Genomic DNA, 25,303 nt, shown 5'->3' with positions numbered 1-25,303 from the left:
GAAGCAATTCACTTCTGACTTTAGATATGTTCCAGAAACTGAGTAAACCAAATTTTGGGAAATGGATTTTTTTTTTTTACTGCAAGAAGACTTTAAAGTTTTCAGGACTGACCTTTCATCTCTATTTCCTTATTAATTGTTTTTACTGGTGGTCTACAAGTTGAAGCACATGAAGCCCCTGTTTCTTGTTTATCTGATATTCATAACATAGACCAAATATTGCAATTTTGGAAATACCCTTCAGATGAAAACAGGATAAAGAGGAGTTTGTGAATGTATAAGATGAGAGAGACGATTACTGTGTGGTACCAAGTACAGTGACATTCACTAAGTAAAATAGACACAAGTATTCAATAACTGGTAAAATTCCTAGAAGTGCTGCATATTTAACTTTTATTTCTTTGTCTAATTTAACTGATTCCAATGATCCTGACGTAAGAGCAGGTTGTTTCAAAAGTGAAGATCTAAGTGAGCCATCCTCTCCCATGTGTCAATCAAATTAGTCCAAGGCTTTGACTTCTTCTTGGTCTTCTTTATCTGACTCTGAAATCACTTTCCTGTTGGCATTAACATGAATCAGTTCCAATACACAGAACTCTGTAGTTGTGAACACAACGTGGCATGAAAAATTTTTTTGAAAGTTTCTGCAGTAAAGATTTACTGTCTTGCATTCTGACTATGCCTTAGATTTTGCAATCAAGTGTAAACATCTGTGTGGGAGGAGTGGTCATTCCACTGTCAAGTGTGACCTGAAGGGCACAGGAGCAGACTTCCTAAACTTAAATATATTGTGCTCACCTGAGTCAAACCTCTGAGATTTCATCATTGGTGATTGATTTCTTTGGATGACCCATTGTTCCTTCTTGTCAGCCCTCTTTTACGATGCAAATATTGGATAAAAAAACATAGTGCCACTGAAACTTTACTATGTACACACTTTCTAGTTCTTTCTTTCTGACAGAAGGGGACCTGGAGTATCCTAAGATCTGATGAAGGAGTGATGGTAAGGCCATATCTGTATATGTGGGGAAAGTTTGGGTAGATAGGAAAGGATGGAGGGAGGAAAAAGGGCAAAATTAAAATAAAATTGTGTTTAAGATATTTCACAAATTTAAAAATGTTTACAAATTACTGTACAGTATAGAAACACCACTTTCTAAATTAGCTAATGCTGAACTACATGACACTTTTTAGCTAAAATTTTTTGTTACAGGGAATTCCCTGTTAGTCCAGTGGTTAGGACTTGGCGCCTTCGCTGTTGGGCCCAGGTTCAATCCCTGTTGGGGAGCTAAGATCCTGGAAGCCACTTGGCATGGCCAAAAAAAAAATTTGGGGGGGGGTAACAAATATTTTCTGAATTCCTACATGGAGGCAGTGTGCTAGGCACTTTGGGTGACCCAGTTTCTCACGGAACTTACAATATAGTCATAGACGAGTAAAAAATATGTGAAAAGTTAAATAACAACTTAAGAGATAATAAGAGTTGAATAATTATAAAATATGGGTACAAAGTAGTGCATGACTAACTGCCAAAAGAATGGTGCAGACAGTGACTGTGTAAGAAGCTCAGGGGAAGAAGATGTCACAGTGAAATGGAATAGAATTCAAGGCTTCAGGACACAGGAGGGAGGCCAACCTGGTACACAAAAGGAATTAGGTAAGCACTTAAATCATTAAGAGAATTATCTGTTCAAGTTGTGAAATACTGTTTTACTCTTAGGTGAATCTACATGGATAGTAACAGGACTGTTCTGATCACTCCTATAAAAATATGCACAGAAATCTAAGGTACCCAGACAGATCTGTTGATACAATTCAAGTAGCAATCTTCATTATCTGAATCAGATAAGTGAACTTTTGACTGGACTAGTTTTGCTTCACCCTTAGAAGCTAAGTCAAATCATCTAGCTGAAAAGCAAGAAATTAAGTTGTTGAACATTGTATAGACAATATAGCCAGGTGATTAAGTGATCCTTCCATTTTTTCAGAAGTTTTAAAAATCAGCATAGACATATTAATTTTTCACTAATAACATCTGATAACATTCAAGGAAGTCGGCCTCAATACCAATGAGATAAGAATAAAAATTCTATTACTTTTTGTTTTTCCCGGAATGTAGTATGCAAATAAAAGTTTGTCAAATTAATGTCGAGTTAGCCACATTGGGTTTCAATCAGAATACAGTAATGAAGACATTTACATTTTTTATTAGGGATTCTTTCGTGATTAACCAGTGATAGCCGGTTTCCTTTAAACTCTTCTGGACCATGTTCCTGGTGCTGCTCTAACATTATTCCGGTGATAAGGCTATTAACCCGTCACTGTGAAGCTAGAGCCCTTGCTACATGAACTTAGATTTAGCAAGCTTAGGTATGCCTTTGGTGGTATCAGAGTCGATAATCTAGAAGACCTGCTGATCTGCCAAAGATGGCAGGGCTAGGTGTGGGTAGGGGATAGGGGTGCTGAAGGGGAGTGATGGCAGGTGAATACAATTACCCAGGATGAGAAAGGAGGGGAAGAGAATGTGTACAGACTCGAGGTTGATCTACTCTCCTGTTTGCACCAGTTTATACTTCCATGTTGCACAGACATGTAAGTGGGCACAGGCTTTAATGTAGATGAGCAGAAGAAAGTTTTCTCAAGGCAAGAAATCTCTAAAACAGTGGGTGGGTTTTTAGAAGATTTGAAGGTAGGGAGCAAACTGATTAAAAAAAAAAAAGAAGCACTTCCTTGACAGAAGTAGACTTACTTTGCTTTGTGTACTTTGGCTTTTGGTTTATAAGGAAGGGAAACCAGTTCTTTCTAAAACAAAACAAAATAAAAATAAAAAGGAAAATTTTTAGTTCTTGCACTGACTGAAATTTACTTACTTGAAAAAAATCTGAGGTAAAATTATCACAGAGTTTATAATGACCAACTTCTTAAACCTGGAGACTGTGGGGTTAGAAATGGTCCAGATTAGGGCATTTGGGGTTCATTCAGGAGAGTATGTTTGTACATCCGGAAGTGTATGCGGTGCTATTGCTTTTATTGATTTTTCCTCTTCATTTAGCATTTGTTTTTGTAGGATCTAAGCAAGATCAATCATTGTAAAACAAATACTATCAATGAAGTAGCCCATGTTAATATCCTACAGCTTTACAACATGTGACAATAAGCCCAGAGACAAGAGCACCATTTCTGTGCCAGCAGAGTTGCACACTGTGCAGATATCTTTGGTTTATCGAGGACTGTCAGATTATCTGATGTCTATGCCCTGCCCCCTCCAGCATATAAATGGCTCTGGACCATGGACGCCTAGATTTAAGGAGTAAAGCTATAAAACCTCTCAGAATTTACCATAGTTCATATCACCCCCACCCCCACCCCGCCCTGCCCCGAGGTTTATCTGAATGTCTCACTATCAGTCTCACCGAGATCCTTTCTTCTCTTTGTTTTTTTAAGAGTTGGATAATCTCATCTCTCTTTTTAGCCTGTTTAAAGGAAAAAAAAAAAAAAAAGAGCAGATGAGTCTTTTGACTCAATAATAAAGCTATGTGTCCATGGCGGGGGGGTAGGATTTTTTCCATTTTCCTTCTTGTATTTTGGGGCAGAATTAAAAATTTTTTCCATGATAGATTTATACTTTTCATTTATAACACAATTCAGTTTTTATTCCAGAGGATGCTGCTTTACAAAATAATTTGATTTTGATTCTAAATGGAGAGAATTTTTCTTGCCCATATAATAACTTTTATTGACTTTACTACATGAACCATACTAAGAACTTGATATGTTCTATCATTATTTTCTTATAATAACTCAGAATTCTGACATCACTGTCATCCCATTTTATATATGAGGAATGTGAAAAATACTAAGGTTAAATACCTTACTCAAGGTTTTAAGTGGCAGAACTGGATTTGATACCAGCTCTACTTGAAAACAAAGCCCAAGCTATTGGCCACCACACTAAATTGCCACTAAATGGTAGCAAGACACAAAATCAGCCAGCTCAAACAGCTTGCCACCACGGACATCCATGGCAAGAGGGCTCTTCTAAGTAGCTTACATACAGAACAGAATCTCACACTCCATTGCTCCTCTGTCTTAAGATTTATCAAGATATAGACTGTATACAAAGAGGCAAATATGGGTACAAATTTTTTTTCATAGAATACAGTTATGTTCAGTATTGGAGATGGCGAGGCAGAAAATCGCATCTGGAGTGTTTGTGAACAAGAGGAGAAAGAAATCTGAGAATGTGACAAATCAAACTTGTAGGTTCAAATGGCCAAATAAAATGAAAGAAGCTCTGCTTAGGTCAAGGCTAGAAGGAAGATATAACTGAGAATGGACATAGATTTGTCATATCTCGGTAAAAATTCTGTCATCTATCCATCCATTCAAATTTATTAGGCACTGCATTATTTTCCTAGGGCTGCAGTAATGAAGTATCAAAGTCTAGACGGCTTAAAACAACAGATATTTATTGTCACACGGTTCTGGAGGCTAGAAGTCCGAAACAAGGTGTCAGCAGGGCCATGCTCCCTCTGAAACCTGTAGGGGCGTCCTTCCTTGCCTCTTCCTAGCTTCTGGTCATTTGCTGGCAACCTGGGGCTTGCTTTGGCTGGCAGCTGTGTAGCGCTAATCTCTGCTTTCGGTGGCATGTTGCTTTCTCCCTGTCTTCACATGGTTGTCCTATGAGGACACCAGTCATATTGAATTAGGGGCCCACCCTACTCTAGTATTAACTTCTTAACTAATTTTAAACACAATGATTCTATTTCCAAATGAGGTCACTTTTCATGGTACTGGGGGTTAGGACTTCAACATATCTCCTTTTTTGGTGGGACACATTTCAGTCTGTAATGAGCACCTATGATGCAACATTACTGTGCTAGGGGCTGAACAAAATACCATTCTTGCCTGCCACGTGATGGCAGACTTGTGGAAAAAAAGACAATAGTCTCACCTCACATATACTACAACGGGATTAGAATGGGATGAAATAAGAGAACCGAGGAGGCACTCTCAGTTCAGATGAAGGTGTGTATGTATCTGTGGGGGAAACTCAGAGAAGATATCCCAGTGGAGGTGATGTCCAAGATTAGGCCTGAAAGCGTAGTCACCAGATAACAGTACAGATGGGATGGGGAATAAAGCTTTCAAGACGTGGGAGGAGGAGCCGTGCTGCTGCACGAGTAATCGGCAGAGTACACTGCTGCTTTGGCTTTGCTTCATTCCGCTCAAGTCATATTAATCTTGCCTTTTAAGAGCCTGCAGAGTTTTAATTTTATTTATTTTGGGACAAGATTTCTTCTTTTTACTTGAATTTAAGGCATCATGTATCACAGAGATTGAAAGGAAAAAAATTCAGGGTCTTTTAAAAACTAAGCTTATTATTTTTCCAGTTATACATATACAGGTATCTATTCTTTTTCAAATTCTTTTCCCATTTAGGTTATTACAGAATATTGAGCAGAGTTCCCTGTGCTATAAAATACGTTCTTGTTGGTTATCTATTTTAAAAGTATAGTAGTGTGTATATGTCATTCCCAAACTCCCAGTTTATCCCTCCCCTGCACCTTTCCCCTTTGGTAACCATAAGTTAGTTTTCTGTGAGTCTGTTTCTGAAAAACTAAGCTAATTTAAAAATACCTGTCAATTTGCTATGGATTGAATAAAATAATGTCTATAGAAAAAGACCTGGGATATTTTCAGTGTAGATATTCAATGTTAGTTTCTTTTCCCCCATTACACATGTACTCAGTGGGAATTAAATGCTCCCATCCTGTGATTACACAGCACTTTATACCCTTATTACAGTATTGATCTTACTTTCCCTGCTTTATCTCATAGTTGCTACCATGCCTCTTTCAGAGTGTTACTCATCCTTTTATCCTTCCTTAGAGCTTAACAGTGCCTTGTAAATGATACTCAATGAATTTTTGTTGATTTGTCATTATATATGAATGAACCCATTACACTGTCTAATGCACAATCATTAGTCTAAGCAAAAAAAAAAAGTTTTAGAAAGTGAAATTAAACAGTGGGTAAGTTTAGTTCTTAAAATCCCCTATGAACAAAACTATATGATTATTTCCTGTGTAACTATTGGGTAGTCACAGGCAAGTTATATTGTCATAATGCTTCTAATATAAATGAACAAATATTTAGTTATAAGACTCTAAATAATAGTAGGGTAAAAAAGTCATTCATTTAAATTTTGATTTCAGGTGCTTTTTTATTATAATGGATTATATTATGTTACAAAATTTAATCAGTTTTTTAATATAATATAATGCACCAGAAACAAAGTTTTCAAATATGATTTGATTTCTGCTTCCTGGACATGTTTCCTGGGAATGCATAACAAAACTACTGTAGGCAACTGTGTCATCAGAACAAAAACAGTGCCAACTATTCTAAGAAATCTCTGCCAGGATAACTAAATACATTCAGTGGTAAGAGAAAATTCTTACAATTTACCTTATTAGTAGGGATAAATAATTTACTTGTTAATTTCATAACGACAAAAGAATTCTCATTTCTAACCATGGTGTTTCGGTTGTGTTCATTAATGGAATTTATAAGACATTTAAATCATTTATTAATTCTTAAAATAATAGCATAAGGGGGTCAGAATTTATAATTTCTTTTTCAGTTTTTGTGATATAACTGACATACAACACTGTGTAAGTTCAAGGTGTACAGCGTAATGACTTTGACATGTATATATATTGTGAAATGATTAGTACTTGAGTTTAGTTACCATCCATCATCTTATATAACTACAAAATTTTTTTTACTTTTTTTTTTTTTTTTGCGGTACGCGGGCCTCTCACTGCTGTGGCCTCTCCCGTTGCGGAGCACAGGCTTCAGACGCGCAGGCTCAGCGGCCATGGCTCACGGGCCCAGCTGCTCTGCGCGGCATGTGGGATCCTCCCGGACCGGGGCACAAACCCGTGTCCCCTGCATCGGCAGGCGGACTCTCAACCACTGCGCCACCAGGGAAGCCCTTTTTTAACTTTTGATGAAAACTTTTAGGATCTATTCTCTTAGCAACTTTCAAATATACCAGTACAGTATTTTTTATTATAGTCATAATGTTGTATATTATATCCCCAAGACTTATGTATCATAATATATTTATAATATTTTAATGCTGGATATTTTCTTATATTATACATTTTAATCATATTACTTATAGTTATATCCTACTCTCGAAAAAATAAATTACAGAATAAAAAGTGATTTTAGTAAGTTAGGATATGATCATTTATACATTTAATATCTCATAGAAGGTTAATGAATTTTAGTGCCACTTCAAGGATTAAGCTGCTGAGTTCTCTATTTTTGGCTTTTCAGAGCCAAACAATTTGGGTGGCAACATAGATTAGTGGAGTCAAATACATTTGGGTCTGAACCCCAATTATGCTGTGTGATTAATGGCAAGTAATATCTTAACTATTCCTCCTGGTTCCTCCTTTCCTCCTTCCAATGTAATCACTATCCCATTGGTTAGAGGTTTGTGACCTTGGGTAAATCAAAGAACCATTTCTCTGAGTATTGATTTCTCATCTATAAGGAAGCTTGTGAAAATTGGAGATAATACAAACATTGCTTAACAATGCATGGCATACAGTGGATATTCAATAAATGGTAGCTATGATTATTATATAAAAATTTTTTTTCAATGCTTTCAAAATGTGAAAGAGTGGGAAAAAGGAGGAAAGGATGGATTACCCACCTTCTGTGTACAAGCATGGAGGATTTTTGATGATTCAACCTCTTACCTACAGGTGAGTTAGTGAATAGAGTTGGAAGGAAGAAAGGAGAAACAAGGAGGGATATCTAAGATATTACTTGCCCTTTATGCAGTAGAAATTCCTCTACAAATTCTCCAGTGTATTATAAACATTTTCCTCAGTTAAATTTCAGTTATAAAAAAGCTCTTAATAAGCACTAGACTCTAAAAGAAAGGTCCTTTCTTCTCAAGACCTGCTTCTCATATGAAAAATGCGTTTCTTCCTTGTATTGTGATTAAAAATTTTTGACTGAAACATTCATCAAAGATAGCATATGGTAGTGTTTATTTCTCTGATTACCTATCTACATTACCAAAAGAAAATTTCTCTTGACCACCACAGTATAGGAGACTAATTACTGAATTTAATCTTAAGAATATCTTAGAAGAGTATTGAACTGGTTCCAATTCAATAAGCTCTTTGCTTAGTTACCTGGCAACCATCCTGATACCTAGAGAATCTAGAAACTCTTGAAACCAGTGTGGTATAGTAGTTAAGCACATTGGCTCCATTGTCAGATGGACCCAGGTTCAAACTGTCTACTATATTTTAGCGGTGTGACCTTGAAAAAGTCACTTACATGTTTCTGCTTCAGCTTCCTCATCGGTAATTATAAAGCTTCTCAGACAAAGCTGTTCTGATGATTAAATAAGAATATGAGTAAAGGACTTAGAGTATATATGCTGTGTAGTTAGTTCTCAAAAATATTACTATTCTCTGGTGAGAGAAGCACATGGTTGGAAAAGGAAAAACACTCGAAGAAAATAGACTAGGGAGCACTGGGGGAAATATATTAACTCAAGTAGAAATTAAAAAAATATTTATTCTTTCCATTGGCTATCAATGCAATACATGCTCATGACACAACCATTAAAACATGTGAAAAAAAGCACATAAAGGAAAATAATATTTACACAAATTCATTGCTGAATCTAAAATCTTAATATAAGTTTAAGGTTTTAAAACATGTAAAAATTTTAGAAGAACCCTAAAGGACCTCTAAAATAAATAATCTAAGGATTTAAAGATAATACATCAAAGGGAGAAAGGCAGCTAGGGGAGCAGCTTAATGATCATGATACAAAAAGCATGCTCAGTGATGAAAAGAAGATAGCAGTTCATCCAATTAAAAATAAATGGAGATGTAGAGGCAGGAACAAACAAAGTTGCTGAAAGATGGCGATAAGCCTCGCTTGACTGGGACAAGATGTTTGTTTTGGGGAATAGAGGTATATAGGATAGGATAGTTGAATGGCCTCATGCTGAGGACATTGACATAAAGATAGCTCTGTTTATACTTGATTTAGTAGAAGATAGGAACTATATTTCTGACCTCAATATTAATAAGTTAGAAATAAAAAAGAGATAAGAAGACTTCACAGATTTGGAAATTAAAAAGCATACTTCTAAATACTTCATGGGACAAACTATAAATCAAAATAAAAATTTAAAAATACTTAAAGTGCAATAATAATGAAAACATTATATAGCTTGTGAGTTGCAGCTAAAATAGTACTTTGAGGGCTAGTTATAACTATAAATACTTATATTAGAAAAGAGATAAAGTGGAAAATTAAGAAACAAAGTGAGAAGGGAAGGAAGTTAGAATGAAAATAAGAACTAACCCAAAATTGAAGGGAGAAGTAATAAAAATCAAGAACTGATAACATAGGAAACAAAAATAATGACAGGATAATAAAAACAAATGTTGGTTTTTTGAAAAGACTATTAAAATAGATAATCCTTTGATATAATTACTTAAGAAAAAAGGATGCAAATGATTAGAAATGAAAAGGGGTAATAACTAGAGCTCAGCAGAGAGTACAAAGATGATTAAAAACACCATGAATCCTTCACACAAATAAATTTGAAAATGTAGATGAAATGGACGATTTCCTAGTAACTTACCAAACTATTGCAAGGGAAAAAAAGACCTATTTACTCAAACACGAAAACAAAATAAACAAACAAACCAAACCTATAGTACTTATGCAGACTAGCGCCATATTTTTCATTTCAACTAATTTTAGTCAATATTTAGCTCATTGGTTGGGCTTGCCTTGGATTGAGTTGCGTCTACTTGCTGTACTATCCACTACTTCGAATAACCTTGGCTTCTAAGTTAGCTTCTATACCAGTCTTTTTCTAGGTTTCCAAGAACTGTTGCAAAGGGTGTGTGTATAGTGGAATATAGTAATATTCTTTTCTCCCTTGATTTTTGACAGGGTTCTAATTGAGAACCCTGACCTGCACTGATCTAGAGCTGCAGAATTATCATGACATTTACCTCTTAATCTATATTTGTAGAGAGAGGCATTATGATAAAATTTAATTATATTTTATTTACGTGCAATGGTTAAATTAACTTTGCCCACACATTTTGCTTCATAGTTGAAATTTCAAAATATACCTTCAGTGGTAATTTTTCTTTTTGCAGATGATGAAGATAGGGTTAAGAAAAATATGTGAGAGTCTCTTTACAGTATGAGCAAGCCAGTCTTGATTGTGTCGTTTAATCAGGATGTGGATACCTGGGTGACCATGTCTTTCATAATCTACTCATCAACCTTTGAGATTTACCACTTTGGTCAAACCATTTCATTTACTACTAAAGCTTATTTTGTACTTCCTTTTATTTTTCAATTATGGGTTAAAAAAAGAGGGAAAGCAGAGAAGATAAAAACAAACTTTCATTGGGTACCTGCTGGATGTCAGGCTTTGTGTAATTCCTTTAATCCTGAGGTAGATGATATTATTGTCTCTTTACAAATAGAAGAAACTCAACCAACATAAAAAGTAACAACTTTTCTCAGGGTCACTTAACATTAATTAGGTACCTAGTAACTGGCAGAGCCAAGGATTCAAACTCATTCTCAGTTCTGTTTGACTCCATGCTTCTTTTGCTATACTACTTAAAACACATAGTAGAGATTGTGGCACACTTACACACACATATACACACAGTAACAGAATGGTTTCTTTATTCAATCTTGATTCTGGAAATGAAGAATTAATTAGGATTAAGCATGGTGAAGAAGACAGTCTCTGCTCTCACAGAAAAATTTATATTCTAGTGGAAAATGTGTGCTATGGGAATACACAGCAGGGGGAGCTAATCTAGAGTGAAGTCTACTTGATCAAAGTTAATTTACTTATTTTATGGGATCATGTAGCACTTTGCAAAAAGTGGTTAAAGGGTAAAGAATAGTTAAACTATAGTGGTACCTATAAACTGATGAACTTTCTAAGATCTTATTTAATGTACGCTAAATATTTATGATGACTTTTGATAAGTATAAAATGAGAATTACAGTACATTCCAATTTTAGAATATTACCTAAGCAGAACCAAGTTCTGTGGTTTTACAGAGATTAGAGAACATTATCTGATGTTTTTCTTGAGGCTCCAGAATTTAATTTTTATCTCTATGCCAATAATTGCAAGTTAAATGCCCGATGGAATCACAAGGGAGTCTTAGTTCTTATTCTACACAGTCAATCTTCAGTAGCTTCTATTCCTGTTGTTACAAAATGCAGTTGAGCAAGGTTAGCATTACTATTGGCTTAAGGTAAAACTATGTCTCACATTTGGGCTTGATTCCAAAAGGCAGTATGTGCCTCTTGGCCTGTTGATTTTGATAGCAGAATGCTTCAACTGTGAATTTACTCTATGAATTTACTACCATTCCCTGTGTCTATTAATTGAAATCTGCTATGTAGATTCTACAACTTCCATGTAGTAAATTTATATCTACTATAATAATAAGATACAGAACTGTTGGCCCGCAAATGATCTACCATGTACTTTAAAAGATAGCCTGACTAACCAGAGAAAAGGCTTTCTCCAGCTCTAATCTGATATTTAGAAGGTAGATCTAAAGGCAGTCATCTATGGGAGTGGATGTTAGAGGATTATTAATCGGAGGGAGGAAGAATGCTGACTTGCAGAAAAAAATGCACGTCTAAGCACATTTTCATACCTTCTGAAAATTGCCTGATCCTGGCTCAATTCCCAGCTTGGGCATATATAATTTTCATTTGAAAAACAGTGGCTTACTAAAATGAGAGAAACATATCAGTCATTACATAAAAGGGAGTCAACAATTTTTCTTAAATGTAGGTTTTGATAAAATATGAATTTATCTGTTTTGAAAAAGAAAAAAATGTGTATTTTCTTGGTTCTGTTACATATTTTTTCTTAATTCTGTTACATATATTTTAGTGGAAAATCAATAGTAATTACCTGAAGAGCATAGCTCTTATTTTATTTTTTAAAATACTTTTCCTTTTTTAAATATTTATTTATTTATTTATTTATGTTTAGCTGCGTCGGGTCTTCACTGCGGCATGCTGGCTTGTCTCCAGTCGTGGCGCACGGGCTCCAGAGCGTGCAGGCTCAGTAGTTGCCGTGCATGAGCTCTGTAGTTGTGGCGTATGGGCTCCACAGCGCGTGGACTCTGTAGTTGTGGCACACAGGCTTAGTTGCCCCGTGGCATGTGGAATCTTAGTTCCCTGACCAGGGATGGAACCCACGCCCCCTGCATTGGAAGGTGGATTCTTAACCACTGGACCACCAGGGAAGTCCTGCATAGCTCTTTTTAAAAACTGCTTTACTTATTTATTTTTTAAATTTCCCCAGCTTGTTTTTAATTTTTTTAAATTTTTATTGGAGTATAGTTGATTTACAATGTTGTGTTAGTTTCAGGTGTACAGCAAAGTGAAAAACTAATGTTGCTTTAAAAGGCACTTATTTTTTTAAAAAAGCAATAAGTGAGATTTGAATTTTCATGTTGAGAACAAAATGAGCATAAAATGAATTATTACACCTTTAAATTCAATAAAGTATAGATATATTAAAGATACTTCTATATATGATTGAATTATATACTATTGATGATTCGGTCTACGATAATTACCAAGACTTGTCCTTAGCAAACAAGTAACTGCTGAGTCTTTAATGTTTTCATCATGTTGATGGTTACACAGATATGATGAATGGGTGAATGGGACTGACCTCATCTTTCAGGTATGTCTCTCCTGTCCTGCCCATTAGGTTGTAAGCAGGAGAGGGTGGGGGATTCTCCATCCAGATGACTCTATCTCATCTCTGGCCCATACTTCTCTAGCCCATATATTTAGCCCACAGGCCTATTTGACAGCTCGAATAGGCTTATCATTGCTTATCTCAAAGGCACACTCCATGAGTCTAAAACTGAACTTCTAACCCCTTCCGCCTTCCCCCAAAGCCCCCAACACCTGACCTTTATTTAACGTTCCTTGTTTCAGAGAATGGCACCATCCATGCTGTTGTGCAAGCCAGAAAACTATGAGTTATCTTTGATACCTTGCTATGCCTCACCATCCATATCCAATACACAACTGAAGTCCTACTTATTTTACTTCCTGAATATCTCTTAAATCTATCTACTTTTTCCTAATCCAAGCTACCATAACCTCCCAACTGGATGATTGCCATGGCCTTCACTCTGGTTTCCCTACGTCTGCTCCAGCCACTTTTAATTCATTCTCTTGAATTTTTTCAAACAAATCTGATATTATCATCCCCCAACTTAAAATCTTTCAATGGTTTCTTATTGTTTATGTACTATGGCCTAACCTTCCCATCACCACACTGGCCATTCAGCTTCGGACACGCGCTATGCTGTTTCTACGGTCCGGAATGCTCTCGTGGTGCTCCCTCCACTGCTCCTTCTGGCCTAATTAATGCCCACTCTTCCTTCGAATCTCAGCTTAACCTTTGCAGAAATTCTCCCTGACTCTTTTGGTTGGATCAATACTGCCCTTTTAAATGTTCCTCTAATATCATGTAAAATTCTTCATAAGTATCTCGCTCCTTAATTAAATTGCAAGTTTCAGATAAGGACAGAGTTTGTATCTTGTTTTTTGTTGCTGTTCATCATTGTTCTCCAGTGCCCAGCACAATGCCAGGTGTACAGCAAAGTGAAAAACTGCTCTAATGCTCGCTTTAAAAGGCACTTATTCTTTAAAAAAGCAATGTGAGATTTGAATTTTAATGTTCACTCAATAAATATTTGTTGAGTGAATCTTGCACAATTTTTCCAAATCAGATTCTCCTAACTTTTGGCTTGGGGTCTTATCCTACTGTTGATGTCGTTGCTTGGCTCTTCTTGCCTGAGCTTGACATTGTCTCTTCAGCTTTGGCTCTTTCCTTGCCTACGTCTCTTCTTTTTTTAAGGCTACAAACTTTTCAACTGCTTTGGGCAAACATTCTGTAAAGTTCAGTTTGGCCTTCTGACCCTACACTTCAGTGCAGGGCCCTCACCTGTATGCATTGAGACCCATATAATGTCCAATTCAACTTCACACATAGAGACTAATGTCTATACCTACTCCAACATCTACATTATATCTATTGGGAACATTTATGGCCATAAACCCCAGAGAATGCAAAGGTAATATATAAAACTTTATAACCACAATTAAGAACTATCTTTTTTCTTTCTGTTTTTACTTCTTTAGTGCTCTAAAAATTTATTCTTTAAAATAAAAGTTTCAAAGTTTAGATAAAATATCTTAAATAACTTCTAAGTTTTTTTCAAATAAATTACCGAATTAGTGTTACAATGAAAATATGCCTTTTTCTTCCTTAAATAGTCATTTAACAGAGTTTATCTCAACAATAGAATCAATTATTGGTAAATTGATTTTTGAACAGTATCTTTTGGCTTGGCCAAGAAAAAATTACTACAGTTAGGTGAATTGTCTCATATATTGATGGCTCTAAAGTAGTTTTCTGGGTATGGCAGTAGGGAATGACACGAAAGTTTAGGAATGTGATTGGAGTTTGGGGGAAAGGTACATGCTTCTAGGAATTTGCTTTTTTTTTTTTTTAATTTTAAAACCAAGCCTATCTCTGTACCAAAGTTCTACTATATAGACTGTTGTCTTGTCCCATGTGTTCAAGTCCTTGTCTTGTTTCTTTGTCTAGTATCCCCGACACTCTGGGACAGTGGCCTTGACTTATTTTCTACTCCTGATGCTGAATTCTAATTCCATGTCAAGATTTCTTTTACATGCTGTTGAACCTTGGCACCATGATCTTAAATTTCCATTTATTGCCTTTTCCTGGTATCGCTTCCTTCAGAGAACTGATAATGCTCATTGACTGTGACTTTCTTCTGTGGCCTACAGACGGTAGTTCCACTCTTGTCTGTTGCTTGCACATCTTTTTCACAAGTGACTACATGTCTGTTCATTACCTCTGAGTCTGTGAGGCCTCTGAGTCTTGGTGAATCCTATTTTGGACCATCCTCCTATTAATGAGTACCTCATATGCCATCCAGCTCACGGAACTGGACTATCATGCAGGATTCTGGTCCAGACAAGTTAACTCATCTACGTATTCACTCATAAGCATTTATTTGGTAGGTTAGGAGATCATCTGATATTTATCAGGTCCTGTGATTATAAAGTCAAAGAAGTAATGATCCTTTTCCTTAAGAAACTTAGAGCCTGCAGGAGAAATACCTCAACTACACCACAGTACATACCTCAAGTACACCACAGTACTATATGTCAGTGATTATGACTGGGGAATGCACAGGGTACTAGGGAAGCACAAAAGAAGGGGCATTTGTTATCAGCCTGGGGAATATATAAGGATGAGGAAAGACTTGAATGTGACTATTTTTGAATTGTTTTTAAGTACAAGTAGGCATTAGCTAAAGGGAGAAACGGGAGAAAAGCATTTCCAAGCGGAAGAAACTGTAGACTCATTGTCACCGAGCTGATCATGTCTCCTAGGTTCCTGCCTGTCTTTGATCACAACATTTCACCAATGGATCAATGTATAGCCTTGTTTTATGTGTATTTCTCTTTATAGATACCTTATTTTAAATACCTTGTTGATTCATCAACGTTGAACTCATAGCCAACAGCACTTATAACTCATGTCTGAATAAAGCTTATCTAATGCATGTATTTTCTCCGTAAGGCATATCACAACCTTCTTGCACTTAAGAACACTAGACAGTACTTTAGCACTTGGAGGCTATTTAAAACAGTGAAATCATCAAAAAAAAAAAAAAAAAAGCAAAAAACGTGGCACTTAATAAACTGCAAAAAGGATACTGTTCACAGTATGAGCTGAAACAAGAAGGCAGAACATTGTCTTGTTCAACCTCAGCTAGGAACATGTGTGTTGAGCAACTCAAATGTTCTCTGCTCTGTGAATGTCCTCCAATGACCATGAAAGTGCTACAGGTATTGATTTTGGGGTTACAAATAAACTGTTGCTAGTGAGCTAGTAAGTGAATTTGCAAATATGGAATTGTGAATAATGAGGATTGACTATATTACCAACACATTGGCTTGGGGAACTGCACAATCCCAGGAGCCAAATAGACAAACGGCTGTATCACCTCAGGCTCTGAGGGTATGCTTGACCACACCTATGGTGACTAAAATACCTTAGCATAGAAAGTGATTAAATGGTGAAGTAAATATAGATACAGAAAATTTTAAATTTTCTTATCTGGCTCCAATATAACTTACCTACATATCTTTTCATCTTGCCGTTGATAGAGGCAAAGGGAAAAGGCAGATTATGGATTTGATTTCAGGTATGTTGTATTTTCTGAGTTACCTGATCCACAGAATTACCCAGTTCTTCAATAAATTCTATTTGATTCACCCTACTGCTTATAAGGTGTTTACAAATTGCCTCCTGTAGCTGGAATCAAATTGATAGTTCTGCCTTTATTTTAAAAAATACACCATCCTTTTTTGCTTCATTTAATAGTTTAATTAATCATGTTTTACCAGGAGATAGATAGTATGGGTCCTTGCCTAATTGTACTGCAGGGCTTAAAATGCTTTTATTTTGTTCTTAGGGTGAATGTATACAGAAGAGAAAGTATACAGATCTTTGGAAAAAAGGGGATGCGATGCATTTGGGGCATGACCCTATCCAACTCTGGGGCTGGGTCTGCCTGGGGCAATGAATTCAGCTACTTGATCTCAAATCTCATTTCTTACCCGGAGTATCTTTTCGTAGATGTTGCTAAAGAAGATTAAGAGGGGAACCTCATCTGTCAACTGAAAATGTTTCCCAAGATTGAATAACGTTTGAAAACAAAGTGGTACAATAGAGGATTTAAAAGAGTGATTCATATTTATGCAATCTTTTAATTATCATTTACTACCACAATATTTGCTCGTTACTGTGAATGCACAGTCTGTTTTTATGATTCTTCCTCTTGAATTCTTTGACAAATTAGGAACAACAAGAGTTTAAATAAGTATCTTTTGTTGGTGAAGGAGAAATCCACCACTTCCTTATGGTATTTATTTTATGGAGGAAAAGGAACTTTGTTATTATTACATGAGGGCAGGAAAGCAAAATTAAAACAAAGCCAGATAACACTGTGACTGAGAAAAATTTGGTTTGTCTGGGAGGCCATTCCTGGGCAATTTGACAACAAAGAGGATTTTCTTTTATCTGAGCATCCTGGGCAATGACACTGAGGAAGTTTATTGTATCTTTGGTTTGGCTCTACAAAACTGACTTATAATGATTCTGAGCATCCCTTTGAAAGTGTAAGATAATGGAGGATAATGTTAAAGTTTTCCACTTTCATGATTCGGTGTCTAAAAATACACCTTTGTGAAACTTCTTAGACTCTTTTTCTAAGAATGTTCTCATCATAGCATGATTTGCTTCTGGTTCACTGAAGCACCATATAGCAAATTGACTTTTGAGGAAGACTTACACTATGGTCAGTATTGGTTGTACAGGTTGTGTGACTGAACAGATTAAAACCCCATTCCCAATAAAAAGTATATATTTATTGTTGTTCTGCAGATTGCATATTTTCCCTGTGAAAATCTTTAGTTTATATTCACTCACGTTAAAACTCTGATTCCAGATGGACATTTCTAAATATGTCATCTATATACATGCCTGAAAGTACTGCTCTGATCTTTTCTTCCTCCTCCCAGCAAATGAATTATTTATAATTCTTTTCATAAAGAGATAATCAGCTAAAGAGCTTTCTTAAAGGTGGCAAAACTAAAAAGCAAATTAGTTTTATGATTTCAAAGAATTAGCTGACTATTCATTTCTTATAATGTTTTCAGACTACTTTAGAACTCTCAAAGGAAGAATAATGGTCCAGTAGAGTGCTATAAGGTTTCCTTTATGGACATAGTAAGCCATTTAATCTTGACAGACTCAAATTGTTCTTGATTTTCTGCCATGGATATCCATCGCAGAAATAATACTTGTGATTAATAGCATTTTGTCCACTAACCAAAAGCATTTATAAGGTATACCTGGAAAATATTCCAAAATGGAGGATAACATTAAAGTTTTAAAAGTTTAGTAACTGAAAAATCAGTAGGGAAGAAAAAGCTATAAAAGTACTTTTAGGAGAGACAGAGATAAATTTTTAGATTTTCATTAATTTTAAGGAGAAAGTGGAAGAAAAAACCTTTAAGAGACTTGATGGGAAATATTTTTTCGCTTTTTATAATGAAAATTATACCAGGCATTTTACTTATACAAATGTATATGTTCAAAATATGTAGAAGATTCTCAAATTGAATAGATCATTGTAAATGTTTTATTAGTTACCTAGAACCTCCCACCTCCCCATTTATGTTCTGCCATTAAGGTAAGAATTCTAGGATGGTGGTGGCAGCAATGCAGAGAGAGTACTACGGACTTAGAAAAACAGCAGTATCCAAAAATAGATTCTATGTCTTAGTGATTACAGGGAGTCACATTTCCTCCCATCATATATAGACCCACGAGGTAAAAGCAAAACCGAGATGCGAGGGGATATGCTAAATTGGTCCTAAAGCAGACTTGCAAACAGACTAGCTTAGGGGAACATTCTTGCAAAAATTGCCAGCCTAGAAAAATTTGCCAGATGTGTATATGTACAAAAGGCTAACCCAAATGGTGTTATCACTGTGTACAGCATATGTTCACTGATTAATTCAGTTATGAATTTATTTATTCAATCAACAAATATCGATATTTACTGAGTTTCAATAGCCGGAAAAGCACGAGAGTTAAGTAAATAAGAAATGACCTCTGCCCTCATGGAGGAAAAGAGAGCTAACATTTGTTGAGAGAAAACAATGGCCCGGCGCTTTACATATCTTATACCAACTCGATGAGGGGGATATTTTTATCATTCCTCCTTCTCTACCTGAGGAAAGCTGAGCCTCACAGGGGTTAATTAAATAGGCTGCTCAAGGTCACTCATATAGTAAGTGGTCGAGTCAGACTTCCAAACCTATGGTGCCTGGAATTTAGCAGGAAGGACAGAAACATACCTATAACACAATTACCTATAACACAGATTGTGACTTGCTCTGAGAGCACAGAGAAGGGAGTTATTCATTCTGTTGTCTCTAAGTCACCTCTGGGAAAGCTTCACAGAGAAGTTGCATTTGAGCTGGGCCTTGAAGGTAAATGGGGGACAGCATTTTAGGTAGAGACATGAAAGTGCATTGTAGGTTGAAGAAAGAGCGTATAGTCACTGTTTCTCGTACTTGTATTCATACCACAGTTTCGAATTTTAGAATATTTGGCAGCATAGCTGAACAATGCCGTGGCCAGCAATCATTACAACACAATGAGTCTCACAGGCTTTGGAGTTAGGAGACAGGCTTTGAATCTAGGCTCGGCCACTTACCAGTTGTGGGAACTTTGGAAAATCATTTAAGCCTTGTTTGATTAAATGGGAATAATTATCATGAGGATATCTGTAAGAGCCTTCAGTTATTACACAGTTCTCTTGCTTTTATCACCATGGCATTGTTTGACTAGAACTGTATCGTACCAAACTGATTCAGCTCTCCTATATACTCGCAAGGCACAGTTTCAGTAATATTCTCTCTCTATCCTGCTGGCTTGCTGCTTGGTTAGGCCTCTTATCTTGTACTCTCAACATAATAGAATCTTCTTTATACTGCATTGCAGGACCCACTTGACTTAATGTACAATTTGGCAGATATCACAGTATAATGTGCATATTTAGGTTTAGAAAAAATATATTTTACCCATTTACCACTTCGGTAGCACATGTGGGGAGGGGTACATAATATGCCCAAGCCTAGTGGTGAGAACCAACTGTACAGAGTAGGCTGCATTGGGGGTAGGGTGGGGTATAGGGGAAGGAGGAACGAGAGTGGTAGAAGCCAGTCAGGTTATAGTCAGACTGGAAAAGAACTTGAATACCATGCTGGAGAGTCTGGTCTCCATCCTGCAGAAATGGAGAGCCAGGGGAAAAAGAAGAAAAGTAGGTGTATGGACTGAATTGTGTCATTTCCACCCGCACTCCTGCAATTCCTATGTTGAAGCCCTGACCCTCAGTGTAACTCTATTTGGAAACAGATCCTTTAGGGAGGTAAAATTAAATGAGGTCATTAGGGCCCCTAATACAATAGGACTGGTGTCCTTACAAGATGGGGAAGAGACACTAGAGCTTTCTCCCTCTGCCATGTGAGGATGCAGTGAGAAGGTGGCCATCTAGAAGCCCGGAAGGGAGGCTTCATCAGGAAGCAACTCTGGAGGCACCTTGATCTCAGACTTCCAGCCTCCAGAACTGTGAGAGAATAAAATTCTGTTATTTGAGCCACCTGGTGTGTGGTATTTTGCTATGGCAGCCCTAGCAGACTAATACAGCAAGAAAGCAGCACAATAGGATTTGGGTTTTAGGAAGGTAACTAGTGCAGCATGGAGGATATTCTTTGTTTGCTCAACTCTATACATTCTTTGAGACTCAGTTCCTTTGGGAAGATTTCTTGACTCCTTAAGCTTGACTTTGATGTCCTTCAATGTGTTCCCATAGTATTAACTGCATACATCTATCATAAAAATGTATCATAATTCCTGCCTTTAATTGGCATTCTCCCCCACCAGATTATAAACTCCTTGAGATCAGTGAACACATCTTGTCTTTGTATTCCCAGCATCTAGTACAGTACTTGGCACATGGCAGGATCTCAATAGATATCTGGGAATTAATTAATTAATAATAGAAGAACCTGAGGCAAGGAAATTAGTTCTAAGACTACCATTAGCAGAACATCTACTTGTAACTCATCATATTGTCTTAATTGTTTGACAAAAGATGAAAGAAGTTGATAATAGTTTGTCTTTAATCTTTTATTTCTAATCCCTTCCAAAAATGAAATTAAAACGCACTGAAGAAGTCAACTTTTAATGATTTTTGCTTCAATGAAAATTAGGTTCCCTTCCCATTATTAAGTGCTGGTATAAATATACGTTATCTAATATCCTCAAGAGATAATAAAATGCTGACTATTTCTAATCACTTAATTTGTTTGGAGGAATCACCAAGAGTGCACAAAGGAAACTAATGTGATCAGCAAACTCAAATGCATTGTTCTGTAATTTATGTAGAATTCCCGATAAGTCTTTTGGACTTTGCCAATACATCTGTTGATTAAAGACATTAGACCAGATGAATCCTCTATCTGCTTTTATAGTACAGGAACAGTTAGAGGAATGGAATTTATCCATTAACCAAACAAAATGTTTCTATAAATCACTGTACTAATTGTTGAGTTAGAGGCTGTGCCTGCAAAAGAAAAGCTAACAAGGGATGTTGCCAAGAAGAGATACGTTCAGTTGATTTGACACCACCAATGTGTTTAATTGCAGCCTTTAGGCAAAATGGCTCTAGATGATGGACTCATTCCTCTGATCATTTAATTTTGACCTATTAAGTCAATTCTATTCACTTTTTCCTGTTCTTACAATATTTCTGTTCTTACAACACTGTATATGGTTTGGGGCCTTATTGGGTGGAAAGTGTGTGAATCCATCTTTCCCCACTTCCCTCTGATTTCATTGTTCTTACACATCCTTGGGCTTTTGCAGAGACTGAGAATAGCCAAAGTTTAATAGAATTTCTTAAACTTAAATTAAAATTCTAATAAAGGTTTTCCTATTGCTCAAGCTGATATACTAGAAGCAGAAAATTTTTATATACATACGTTAAAAAAAGAATAATTGGGATGATTTGGAAAATAATAATGAAATTTTAATGAAAATCATATGACTTTCTGCAATATTGGCCTACCTTTTGGAGATACTTTTTTTTCTCCTCAGATTCCTGAATCTTCAGGGTTTCAGCAGTGACATCTCTTCTCTCTAAAGAAAACAGAATCAAATACAATCTGAAATAATTTTATCATGATTTTACAATAATGTTGATAAAAAATTAAAGTTTAAAAGGTAATACATAAAGTTGGAAGGTAAACACAAATACGTACTGTCTTGAAACTTTATGAACCAGATTCATAAATAACTGGAGATTGAATTAATTAGCTCTGGCTGCAGGGAACCTCTAATCTCTTTAGAAGAGGAGTAGCCTGAGTCCAGAGACAAGAAAAGGTCTCTAAACAGAACTTACTTGAAGTATCATAGATTACAATTTCTACATTCCTACTCAATATGTTATAGGAATTTAGGCATTTTCCTCTGGATAAATGGGGTGGTCCCTGAGGCAGGGTCTTGGTATGCAATTCAGAAAGTTATGCCAAAGGAAGAAGTTGTATCTTTACACTTATTACCTATTTTTTTTTAAGTCTAGGAATCAGGATATTGAAAGGTGTAAAACTTGGTACTTAACTGCTTTTCTCAAGGAAAAAAGGCTGGAAGTAACTTTTCTCTAAAAATATACAAAAGGGAAGTAGTCATTGGAAAAACCACAGCATTAAAGGTATTTAATTTTTCTATACCTGTAAAAATTGCATAACAGTTTCCCATCTTAGGCCTTACAGGTTAGGGAACTTGGTTCCTAATGTTGACTCTGCCTTCAACCTTCTCTAGGGCTTTCACTTTGGAACTGTATTATGTAAAAAACCATCCTTCATATCCTTTCAGCCAACATATAACATTTGCCCAGATTATTCTATACTGTTTAGACAAATAGATGTCATAACCAAGGGATATTTTCAGATGGACTCTTAGATGTAACAAAGATACCACCGATCATTTTGGGGTGGAAGGATTGCTGGGAAGATTTTAGAACTGTTTGTACAGGGTTTTAGACATTTAGAATTAGGTTCTGCAGTTTCTCCTGGGAGGGGCTCTGGTGTCTGCCCCGTGGTTAGGGAGGAGGCAGAAATCGCTGACAGGAGGCAGCTACTCACCAAGCGCACTGCTCCTCGAGGGCTGCGCCACCCGCAGACGCTGACTGCTACCTCTGGACAGCACCAGCTGAGATTCGTTAGGGGGATACATCGATGCCCCGATCCAGAACTGCTTGGCCAAGTTGGCATCGCGATCCGAAGAGCCGGTGAACACCAGTAATCCCTGCGGGTGAGTTTCACACGACTCCTTTCGGCTGCTAAGACCGTTGCTGGGCCTCGTTTCCATGGCAACTCAGGATGCTTCTCCAAGCTCCCTTGCCCTTCTTCCCCCAGTCTCTCAACTATGTCTAAATAAAGCTTCCCTTAGCTCCACCGTCCCAATCCCCTTTCCACACCGGATTGCTGTAGCTCAGCACCCTCTATGGGGAAGTTCTGGGCCTGCAGTGGTTGGTGAATTCAATAAGGCAGCTAACAACCTAGCCTATGGAAGCTAGAGGTGTGAACTGGGCTGATAGGCACCCCTGTATATAATGTTTTATACACGTTCCCCCCTGCATCCTTTAAGACCAATCTTACGGAAAGACGGTCGATTTAGATTGTAACATCAGTCCCACTAAAAGCTGCTTAGACTGCAACAGTTGTAAATATATCGGATGAGTGGACCCAGCCCCTTCATGAAAAACACTGTAAAGATTTTGGTTAATGAATTCTTATAAAAATATTAATAAGTGTATGTGCATAGCTTTCCCGGGAGATCTGGTTAATCTAGGAACAATTTAAGCATTTCAGCGATAGGAAAGTTGTAATTACTGTGGCAGGAATTGAAATGGACATCATAAAATCAATTTAGGAAAGGAAATGGACACATTGATAATAACCACAATTTAGTTTCCTTATGGCCTTATGGCACTTTATGTTTTCAAGATATTAATACAGTCTCACAGAAAGATAGCTCAAAAATTGATAACTACAAATCTATACAATGACAGCTAAGGAGAAAAATCCTATTCCCCAACATATCCGAAAATTTTTTGGTTCAGAGCCTGAAGCAATATTGAAAAATTGTATATAAAGATATGCATATATTACATGTTGTATATTTAGCAGCCAAAATGTGGATATCTCTCTTGGCTGACCTATTGAAAAACAGGCAATGGGTAATGTTAGCAAATTCCAAGGTCATTTCATTTAGATGAATTCCCAAATCTTTTTACCTGGCCGTGTGGTTAGTGATTGGTACTATTAGCAATCAGCTAACTACACTGCCTAGTAACTAGACTCACAGAAAAAAAAAAAAGGCTTTCATCATAAACTGCGTCTCAGGTTGGTGCCCCATACGTTGTGACAGGCAAATCATTGTTTCAGTTGTAGCTCACTTTACTTGGTGGGTTGATGAATATACCCTACTAAATAATGAAAAATAGGCACAATGAATCACAACAAACAGCATTAAGCATTACATAGGGGGCTCCACCCAGCAGTTTAAATGTCTTAAAGCCATTCAATACCACGGATTTCGCTTTGCTTACATGGTATTGTACAATCTTACTTTTACTCCTAGAGGTTGCTAACAGTTTAACCATATCTAGAAGCAGCAGCTCGCAGGAGTCTGCAGGGGTTACTAGCATGTTGACAACGTGCTCCGTCAGCAGCGCTAAACGCTGACGCATCAAATCTCGAAGCTCAGTGGGCTCTTCTCAAACGCTTGGGGTCGGCGGTTTGCCGCCGAGGGTGGCGTCTTCCTCCTGGCGGGGCGGCGGGTGATGCTGTGTCTTGTTTTGATGGCAGTGGAATTAGTGATTGTAAGCATCAGAGTACAATCAGCTAATTACACTGCCTACAAACCGAGCACCGGGCGCCCGCGGGCTGCAGCTCCCGGACGGTTCGCAGCGCCGACGCGGTATCCCCGAGCGGGCGGGCCGCGGGATCGGGCCCGCCGCGACCCCACATTTCACCGGGGGCGACGCCCGATAGTGCCTAGGCGCGAGGGCCAGGACGCGGGTCCTTGGTGGACGCCTCCGAACCCTCCCGGGCACTGTCGCCCGGCCCGCTGGCTGCGCTGGCCCCCGCCGGACTCGCCGCGCACCCTTGGCACTGCCAGCGGGCGGCGCTCCAGCGGGGACCTGCACCCTCAGGTTCGGGCTCTCCGGGCCCAGGTGACTCCCGGGAGCGTCCAGCCAGCTGGCTTCACCGGGGACACCGAATCCCTGCGCCCCGCCTTCCCTGCCGCTGTCTCCCGCACCACCCAGGGCCCTCCCGCTCAGGTTCCCTTCCCTTCACCTCCCCTTCGTTTTCTCGGGTCGGCTCCCACCTCCCTCACCCGGGTCCGGCCAGCCCCAGAAAACTTCTCTTCAGTTCTGGGCCCAACTCTAGAGCCGGCTCTCTCAACCCTGTGCG

General features: G+C 37.5%; 1 protein-coding gene across 1 annotated transcript; it reads right to left on the bottom strand.

Annotated features, from left to right (window-relative positions):
• Positions 1-357: 357 nt before the first annotated feature.
• Positions 358-23,195, bottom strand: HOATZ (HOATZ cilia and flagella associated protein). Its single transcript, XM_024754275.1, has 6 exons — positions 22,967-23,195; positions 22,444-22,482; positions 21,892-21,962; positions 3,414-3,473; positions 2,750-2,802; positions 358-557 (listed from the first exon to the last, which is right to left on the bottom strand). The coding sequence occupies exons 1-6, from the start codon at positions 23,190-23,192 to the stop codon at positions 500-502; spliced, it is 507 nt and encodes a 168-aa protein (XP_024610043.1). The 5' UTR covers positions 23,193-23,195; the 3' UTR covers positions 358-499.
• Between the last annotated feature and the right edge of the window lie 2,108 nt (positions 23,196-25,303).

This window comes from Neophocaena asiaeorientalis, unplaced genomic scaffold, assembly GCF_003031525.2.
Source record: "Neophocaena asiaeorientalis asiaeorientalis breed wild unplaced genomic scaffold, Neophocaena_asiaeorientalis_V1.1 scaffold21, whole genome shotgun sequence".
Taxonomy (NCBI): domain Eukaryota; kingdom Metazoa; phylum Chordata; class Mammalia; order Artiodactyla; family Phocoenidae; genus Neophocaena; species Neophocaena asiaeorientalis.
Note: the sequence above shows the minus strand (reverse complement) of the source record. Positions and strands in the feature narration are given on the sequence as shown.

Coding starts and splice junctions, on each gene's coding strand:
- HOATZ (XM_024754275.1), bottom strand. CDS start 23,192: ATGGAAACGAGGCCCAGCAACGGTCTTAGCAGCCGAAAGGAGTCGTGT. Junction 22,483..22,966: donor CTCGAGGAGCAGTGCGCTTG/GTGAGTAGCTGC, acceptor GTATATTTTTAG/AGAAAAGTTACTTCCAGCCT. Junction 21,963..22,443: donor TTTTTTCCTTGAGAAAAGCA/GTTAAGTACCAA, acceptor TGTTTTCTTTAG/AGAGAAGAGATGTCACTGCT.